We start from the raw sequence: 9,147 nt of genomic DNA, 5'->3' as shown, positions 1-9,147 counted from the left end.
CCACACTGGTGCCCAGCAGCATCAAGAAACAAAGCCTAGGGCTTCCCTGGTGGCACAGTGGTTGAGAGTCCGCCTGCCGATGCAGGGGACACGGGTTTGTGCCCCGGTCCGGGAAGATCCCACATGCCGAGCGGCTGGGCCCGTGAGCCATGGCCGCTGAGCCTGCGTGTCTGGAGCCTGTGCTCCGCAACAGGAGAAGCCAGAGCAGTGAGAGGCCCGTGTACCGCAAAAAAAACCAAACAAACAGAAAAAACCCCAAAAAACCCCAAAGCCTAGACCTCTCATCTGCCAGGTCCAGAGGGTAGAACACAATAAAGGGAAACCAAGAAGCAGGCCCACGCCTCACGGTAAGCACAGGGCCCAGCGCAAATAAGGACCCAGCTTCACCCACCCTGGCGGCTGCACTGTCTGAGCCAAGCACTTTAAGAAAGGCTTGCTGCCTCAGACACCGGTCTCCACCCTGGTGTCACAGTTGCAGACATCGGAGGAGGCTGGGGAAGGGTGTAATGAGGAGATGGGTACCGCCTGGCGGGGGGGGGAGCCACCTCCTACCTTCCAATAAAGTCCTTCCTGCTCTCCTTGTGCATCCTTCTCTGCAGTGTGGTCTTCCCGGCCCCGCCTCTCCGCTCCAAGGCCTTCCCGCCCCTTCCCTGCAGACCGAGGCCTCACCACGCCTCCAACTTGCAAAATCCCTTCTTTCCCTTTAATGTGGGGGAGGGCGGTGGAGGGGCAGAGAGGGCCAGGGAGTGAGGCGTCCCCAGGCTCGGGTTTAGTGTGGTGGGTGGGCGCCTCTCACGGAGGCCAAGGTGGAGACGGGCTCACATGTCCTCCTTGGACCTGCTTCCAGGACTGGGTCACAGGCATCGTCAGTTCACGGCTCTCTGCCCGGGGCTCAGACCTCCACGGAGCCCAGCGGCCTCAGGTGCTGCTTCAGGAGCTGGATGTGGTGCAGCAGCTTCTTCTGGTGGCCGGCCAGGGTGATGCCCAGGGTTGGCAGGTCTCTGGTGGGGAAGGAGTGGATTAAATCGGGGCCAGTGTCTCCAAGATCCCAGGCGCGACCCCTGCCCTGGGGCCTGGGCTCCCATCCCCCACCTCTCCCTGCTTACCCCAGGCTGAGCTGAGCCACGTCACTGAAGGTGTGGAGACCAGACTGGGAGAAGCTGTCCTGGTAGCACTGCAGGCCGATGGCCGAGAGCCAGGCCTGGGGGGAGTCCAGAGAGGGAAAGTCCAGGGCCACGGGGTCCAGAAGGGCCTGAGAAGGTCTGAGTGGGAGGGGCAGGCAGGTCAAGGTCCCCTCTTCATCCTAGTCCCCTTCGCCTCAGTTTTCGTTTTGGTTTGCCTCATCCCTCCCTGGCTTTCCCAGGCTTTAGCCCCAAGCTCCAGACCTGTCCCTGGGGCTCCCGCCGGACTGCTCTGATCCCTGCAGAGTGTCTGGCTTGCGGATCATCTTGTCAAACGCAGCCACCAGCTGGTCAAAGTGCGGTCGCTGGGTACGGTCCTTCTGCCAAGTGTCCAGCATAAGCAGGTGTAGTCCAGGCGGACAGCCTGGAGGCGGGGGCAGCCGGAACTCCTGCTCTATTGCATTTAGTACCTGGGGGTTAAAGGAAGCACATGGTGCTTGGAGGCTATTGCTAGTGGAAAGGAATGTATTGTCAGGTAACCATAAGGTTGGAAAGGAACTTAAAAGATATGGAAAATGAGAGCCACGAACAGAGGGCTTCGAAATATGTGAGTCTGTGAAGGCTGGTGGGCTGGAGGGATAGCGGTGGGGAATCGGCAGTGTCTAGGTCAAGAGCTCACCTCCTGGTCACGCATGTCCCAGTAGGGTCGTTCTCCGTAACTCATCACTTCCCACATCACTATCCCAAAGCTCCAGACGTCACTGGATGTTGTATGTTTCCCGTGTGCAATGACCTCTGGGGCTGCCCAGCGAAGCATACAACTTGGGCCCTGAGAGGTGGGGTTGAAAGTAACAACAGCAATCATCAGAGCAGTGGTCCTAGTTACTGATCCACTACTATGTGCCCAGACGTGCGTCAAGGGTTTCACATCAAGCCTCTCGTTTAATCCCGTAACAACCCTGTAGCATAGATGCCGTTATCTCCATTTTGCAGATGCAAAGGCTGAGGCATCAAGACGTACAAACTTGTGCAAAGTCACAGAGCTTGAGGGCGGCGTGTTCACGAGTTGAACCCAGCGGCTCTGACATTAGTCAGCATTAGGGAAGGGAAGGAGGTGGTTCTAGGACTCCCACCCTCCCCGTCCCCTTTCTTGCCCAGTGTCCTCAGTCCCTGAAATCCCTCCATCCCACAGGTGAGCTCTGCCCTTTCAGACACTAAGATACACCACCTGAGGCATCCACCGCCCCAGTTCCAGCTCAGCCTCCGGCACCCCCTGAGGGATGCGGGGCCCCAAGGCTGTGCTCTCACCTGAGGACTGTGGCCAAGACGAGCCACTTTGCACACTAGGTGGCTGTTCACCAGCACACTGTGGGCAGAGAGTGCACGGTGGACGAAGGCGAAGCTGGACAGGTAGTGCATGGCGGCGGCCACGCCCCGCTGCATGGCCACCAGCTGCAGGCTGCTGAACTGGCCCTCCCGCTGCTGAGGGATGGGGGGCAGAGGTCAGCCAAGGGGTGGGGGACCTCGGCACATCACGCAGAGACACTGGCACCAAAAGGCAAAGGGACCTGGGGACCAGCGAACGGCCTGGGAAGGAAGGACGGAGACCCTGGAGGTGGGGCAGCGGGGAGCGAAGGCACGGACGGGACTCTGGCTCCAGGACAGTTGAGAACTGCCCACCTTCCCGGCCCGAGCCGCCCCCCACACCTTGCCACCAGCCTGACTGACCCTCAGGAAGCTGTCCAGGGGGCCCAGCTCCATGAGCTCCGTCACCACCATGAGGGGCCGGCTCTTGGTGACCACGCCCTCCAGCCGCAGGATGTTGGGGTGCTGAAACTGGCCCAGCACTGCGGCCTGGCCTAGAAAGGCCGTCTGCAGGCTCTCGGCGCCTCCGCTCCACAGGGCCTGGATGGCCACGGCCTGCTCCCGCCGTCCCCGGGGCTGCAGGCGGCCCCGGCGCACCTCCCCGAAGGAGCCTGGGAGAGCAGGCGTAGGCTGGGGGGTCTCCAGGAAGGACTCGGTGTCCTGCCCTGTTTAGGAGGGACCCTGCTGGGACCCCTTCCGTGCCCTCCCTCTGCCTCTGCCATACCTGCTCCAATGACCTCCTCGATCTTCATGTATGTGGGGTCGACCTCCCGGGCGAATTCTCGGATGGCCTGGCAGGGGTCCTCGTAGGTGGCGGGGTCGATGTAGTACTTCACCCCGAGCCCTGCAGGCACACGGGGTCCATTATGAGGAGGTGTGCAGGCGGGCGGCCCACACACCCCAGGCATGCTCTCTCACTGCTGAAGACGGTGCCCAGGAGTTGCCCTCAACCCTGGGGGGCCCAGCCTTGCCTGGTGCCCTCCCGGCCCCCATCCCATCCCATCCCATCCCAGCCACACCCACACCTGGGCTGCTGTACTGCTGCAGCTGCTCCATGTAGCCAGTTCCATGCCGCTTCCTGGGGGACAAACCAGAGTCCTGCAATCACACTCCCTCTCCCATTTTCCTCCCCAGTCTGCCCACGAGGGCCAAGGTCCTGCCAGGGATCAGTGGCTCGAAGGAGCTGGGCCCAACGGCGGGGGCTGGGTGGTGGTGGAGGACACTCGTGGGCGCTTCTGCAGGGAACCTGGGGGCCATCAGGGCTTGGGACCGTGCTTTGGAGAGTGTGGTGCTAGGCCATGGCGGGGAGAGACTCACCTCTGGAAGACGAGAGCCAGCACGGTGATGGCCGCCAGCAGAAGGAAGGCCAGCGCCCCCAGGATGGACCCAACCACCAAGGAGAGTCTCTCGGGAAGCTGGGCGGACAGCTCACCTGGAGAACCAGCCATCCAGAGTCACAGGTGTGGAAGATCTCACACACCGCCCCGCAAGCACCCACCTCCCCACACCCCGTCCCCCCACAGACCCGAAGGTTGGTGGGCAGCCACTCTCCCAGGCTGGGGGGTTTGGGGTGAAGGTTCAAGGCCTGGATGGTTCCTGGACCCCTCCTCACGATGCCTTGGGCCGCCCCCGCCCCGTCCAGGCCTCCTCTCACCTTGAGGCAGCGTCTGGAAGTAGACCTTGCCCCCGTACGGGCCGTGGCCTGCGGCCGTCCGTGCCCGCACCTGGAAGCCATAGATGTGGCCGGGGCTCAGCTGGGTCACGGTGGCCGTGTTGGTCTCGCTGGTCAGGGTGAAGGAGTGGGATTCGTCTTCTGCCTGGGGGCGACAGCCGCTCACTCCCTGCCGGCTGTGAGGGCCCCTCGCCCCCTGCTCCTGCCCACGCCCCTCACAGCCCCTGCGGCAGGGCTCCGAGGCGCCTCCCCTGTCTCCCCACCTCCAGCCCCACTGCGGAGCACTTCCGGCTCCCACCATCCCCGCCAGGCGCCCCTCTGATCCCCACCTGGTCATAGTAGCGGAGCTGATAGTCCAGGATGTTCCCGTTGGTCTGGTCGGGCTGTGGCCAGGACACGGTGATGCTGCTGGAGGCCCGGCTCACCTGGTGCACAGCAGGGACTGCAGAGGGAACTGGCGTGGGGGGTTAGTGGCGGTTTCCAGGGGCGGGAGAGCGGGAGAGGGTTCTAAGGAGGTGGCTGGCAGCTTAGGGGAGGGCAAGGCTCACCTGCGTGGCTGGTGCTGACATTGATGGCTGCAACCTGGGGGGGGTCGGGGCTGAGCTCCGACACTCCATTGACGGCCTGCACCTCCAAGATGTAGGGCACGTGTGCCCGGAGCCCGCCAACGAGCACGCGGCTCTCAGTCAGGCCCCTCTGGCGGGGGTCGAAGTGCACCTCATCCCTGCAGCGGCGACAAGGGCCCTTGCCGCCCGCTCCACACTCCTTGCACACGACGTTGAAGAGCAGGTCCCCGCGTCCCCCCAGCTCCTGAGGCAGGCGCCAGTGCAGCATGAGAGCAGAGCCCTGCACCTCAAACCACAGCTCCTGAGGGGCCGACGGGGGCGCTGGGGAGGGCGTGTGCCCGGCAGGGAAAGGCCGAGAAGGCCGGAGTCGTGGGGCGGGGGTGATTGGGGAAGGAAGGAGGTAGGGGAGGGAGAACGGCCGGGAGGGAGGAGACAGAAAGCAGGGGAAAGCGGTGGGGCGAGAGAGGAAGGAGGCGGGGAAGGAAAGCAAGGACACAGGAGAAAGAAGTCACTGCAAATGCAAACCAGCTGCCCCTTGCTGCCCTCCAGGCTCTCCCTCTCCTGGTCCCACTCCCATCCCACGCCCATCCCTGGGGCCGGGGTGGAGGGGGGACTCACCAGTGCAGGGGGCCTCTGGGGGATCGGAGCTGGCCCGATAGAAGCCCTCCAGGCAGGGGCACGCAGGGGCCGCAGGGTCAGGGGCGAGGCTGCGGGCAGGGCACGGTGAGCAGGGGGCATTCCCAGCCAAGGCCTTGTAGGACCCCCTGGGGCAGGCTGAGGGGCAGAGGAGGGTAGAGGCCTCAGGCCCCCCCCGTCCATCCCCTCCTGAGCCCCCCACACCTGCACACAGCCATCCTCCCAGGCTTCCGAGATCTATCTCCTCGTCACCCCTCTCTCCCCGCTTTCCCTCCCTCAGCCAGACATTACTTCTGCCATTTTGCTGGCACAGAATTACATTTCCATTGACGGAAAAAGTGAGGTGTGGTAGGGGCTACAGCAGAGCATGCACCGGATGTAGCCGCCTGGTTCGACTGCATATCCTGCCTCTGCCGCAGGATTCTTTACAGCTGTATCCACGGCCTTCCTCTACCTGCCTCCTGGTCACCTGGCCCTGGGGTGAGCCACCCCCAGCTAGATGGCAAATGCAGACAAAGGACCCCATCCCAAGACAGCCTAGGAGTTTAAGTCCTTTCATCTCCAGCCCTTCTCAGGCCTGCAGCCCTAGGATCCCCAGCAATCGCTGTGGAAGTCTCCAAGGTTCTACAAGTTTCACATGAGTGGCTGAGAGCAAGGTTGTGCGCTTTAGGAAATAAATCTGGAGAAAACAGGGGTCTTTTCCTAAAATAACTTATTCCTAACCTTCTGGGGACAAAATGAAGTGTGGGCTCGTTCAGGAGAGGATCCCAAAGGTGGGGGGCAAGTGCAAGGGAGCGGGGTCTCACCTTGGCAGGCCTTGTCTCCGCGAGCAGACTCGTACCCGGGCTGGCAGCGGCAGCCCCCAACGGCTACCATCCACTTGCCCTCCCCGTTACAGTGCAGCCTGGGAGGGCTGCCTCCTGCCTGGCCCCCTCCTCCATCCTCCTCGGGCTCTGCGTGCGCCACACAGGTGCCCACGGCCGCCACCAGGGAGGCCCCCCCGGCCCCACTGGCCTGCGTCTCAGGAAAGGTGGCGAAGGCGCGGAGCACGGAGGGGCAGGCGTAGGAGAAGAGCCTGACCGCCACGAGGGCCAGGCAGGCCCCGGTGTCCTGGAAGGCCACGTAGAAGCCGCGCTGGGTCAAGGGCCCGAAGCTCCGCTCCTTGACGTTCAGCTGGAGCCCCGCCCGCTGCCCCGCCCCGCGCGGGTCCACCGCCCACGCTGAGGAGGCGGGGAAACTCTCATCCGCCGCGATCGTGTCCACCTTGGTCCAGCGTTTGAGGTGCCAGGAGGAGATGCTGTCGGAGCGGTCGGGCTCCTCGGCCTGGCGGTAGTAAAGCGTGAAAGTCTCCCGGCAGGTGCCCCCCGCCACGCCCAGGCTGGAGCAGGCCCGCACGGAGAAGTGCAGCCGGATGTGCGCCCTCTGGGCCCCTCGCCGCTCCACAAAGTGTGTCTGCAGCCAGTTGTCCTGCCCGGGGCCGGGAGGGGCCACGGCCACGTGGCATGCCTCGAAGGTCCGAGTCAGGCGTTGCTGGTCATCCAAAACACTCACTTCGTCCCACTGCAGGGAGGACCACAGAGGGCATTAGCTGCTCCGGGCTGGAAAGGTGCAGGGAGGCGGGGGCATATCCCTCCAGGTGAAACTTAGCAGTAATGACATGCAAAGCAGCTGAGGATACCCGGAAGATCTGCTCCTCTGGAGGGCAGGCATCTTATCCCATCCATCTCTGCTCAGGGTTTCCTCCCCAAATTCAACACGCTAGCTGCGGTGGCGGGGGGGGGGGGGGCGGGGGGGGGCGTTGGGTTCAGAATGAAAGCGTGACACTCACCCCACCTGGTGGGTAGGTGAGCCAGCCAATCTCAGATGTCTCTCCAGTGGTGTCCAGCAATACCTCTGCCCAGTGATAAGAAGGGGCACGCAGTTAGCAAGCCTTCAGCCAGAAGGTCTCACCCCACCCCATTCCCATTAGGAAAAAGAGAACTGCCCTGCCCGGTTCCTTGAATTCACTAAGGAGCACAGCTGTCTGTCGGGAGCCTTTCTCTGAAACCCTCCCACTTCCTTTCCCCCTTCAGACGTCTTCACCCTTTCCTGCCTTTTCTGAATCTTTCCCACTTCCCGTCAGTGCTGGCTCTCCCCTGGCAGGTGGGGGGTTTCCCCCGTCTCCCCTCCCCCTTACCTTCCAGAGCCAGGACTGAGGACACCAGCACCAGGACCCACAGGCCACACACCATGCCCGCCACCCTGCTCCCTGACGGGGCAGCCCGCTCAGCAGCCATGAGGCATCTTCAGGGCTCCCACCATTGCTCTGGCCACCACCCTGCTCCCAGGTGGGGCTGCTGCTTCGTAAGACTGGGGTCTGCAGCCAAGCTGGCTTCCTAGGGAGACACAAAGGACCAGAGGAGGCCGGTGGGAGGGAACCGCATTGCTTCAGAGTTGGCCCTGGGCCTCCCCCTGTAGCTCGCAAAGTGCCCCAGCACCAAGCATGGGTGAGGGCCAGCAGGAGGCTGACTCTCTCCTGACCTGTGTCAAGTCCACCATCTTGGAGGACCATGTGCCCGGTCACCCACTACACTCCACAGGTGACCCATCTCTGAGCATCTGTTTCCCGTGGCCCTCCCCTTTAGAGCACCGGGTAGTTCTGGGCCAGTCTTACCCCTTTGCTTCTGGAAGGAGCTATTCAAGTTCTTTCTCTTCATTTGCTCTCCTCCCTTCCTCCTATGGCCACCCTGCATAGAAAATCAGAAGATTCTTCTCATTAAAAGCAGGCGAGTTAGAAGCTACTCCTTCCCTGGGGACACAGAGTTCCCCCTGCCCAACACCTCCCAACCTCCATCAGACTCGGATACCCTAGACATTTCAGAGAGGCAGTGAAGCGAGAGGGACCGAAGAAGGAGAGCTGGGGGTATGATGGGAGGGAGGGTGTGAGAGCAGACGCAGAGAAGAACATAGGCGGAAAGATTCCATCTGATAAAGGAGCCGGGACAGAGAGGGGATAGAGCTATGTAGGTCTGGCACACCTACATTTTATGAACCAAGGTCCTCTCTCCACAAGGGGCACATTTTTCCTCTGGCTCACGGAAAACTAAATGTATGCCTCATGTATATGAAAAGATGCTCCCTAGTTTGCTCACAGTGAAAGGGAGGCATGTTGAAACAACAGTGAAATGCCATTTTGTTCTACGAGATTAACAATGCCTGGGTGGGGAAGGTATGAGAAATAGGCTCTTTTGCATTCATTGCGCATACGGGCTCCAGTTGGTGGATCCTCTTAGGACAGTTGATGATGTCTATCTAGCAGCTTCACTTCTAAGAATCTGTCCTTCAGGTATCGTATACTTGGATCCTTTTGCGCAGATGTTCGAACAAGAATATTTATTGCAGCATTGCTTGTAAGGGAAAAGACTGTAAAGTAACTGTTCAGCAATAGGAAGATGGTTAAAAAATTATGGCACAACCTTCAGAAGGAATAAGGACTAGTGTTTATATACTGATATGAAAATAATTTCCAAGTGAAAGTACATAGTCCATTGCAGAGCCATATACAGTATGCTCCCGATTGATGGGTAACTTAAGAAAGACCTACATATACATATGTATGTAAGGATCTTTAAGAAGGGGAGAGGGAGAGGATGGGGGCTAGTGCAAGAGACACTTACTATATCCCCTTAAAACTTTTATATTTTAAAAATCTTGCATACATATTATTTTTCAATGAAATCATTAAAATTTCATTCAAATCCATAAATAATAACTGTTTAATAAAACGCATCAAAATAGTGTTCACGCT

At 60.5% G+C, this 9,147-nt stretch overlaps 1 protein-coding gene across 1 annotated transcript; it reads right to left on the bottom strand.

The window, feature by feature from the left end:
- Window positions 1-892: 892 nt before the first annotated feature.
- On the bottom strand, window positions 893-7,636 carry EPHB6 (EPH receptor B6). The gene is made up of 16 exons (XM_060108259.1): window positions 7,537-7,636; window positions 7,189-7,253; window positions 6,167-6,920; window positions 5,343-5,498; window positions 4,707-5,045; window positions 4,488-4,612; window positions 4,141-4,303; window positions 3,804-3,918; window positions 3,512-3,564; window positions 3,211-3,330; window positions 2,850-3,097; window positions 2,430-2,603; window positions 1,801-1,950; window positions 1,386-1,591; window positions 1,107-1,262; window positions 893-1,001 (listed from the first exon to the last, which is right to left on the bottom strand). Exons 1-16 carry the CDS (start codon window positions 7,634-7,636, stop codon window positions 893-895), a joined length of 3,033 nt encoding a protein of 1,010 aa, XP_059964242.1.
- Window positions 7,637-9,147: the final 1,511 nt, after the last annotated feature.

This window comes from Mesoplodon densirostris, chromosome 9 (genome assembly GCF_025265405.1).
Source record: "Mesoplodon densirostris isolate mMesDen1 chromosome 9, mMesDen1 primary haplotype, whole genome shotgun sequence".
In the NCBI taxonomy this organism is placed as follows: Eukaryota; Metazoa; Chordata; class Mammalia; order Artiodactyla; family Ziphiidae; genus Mesoplodon; species Mesoplodon densirostris.
The sequence above is the reverse complement of the archived record's forward strand: the minus strand, read 5'-3'. Positions and strand labels throughout refer to the sequence as shown.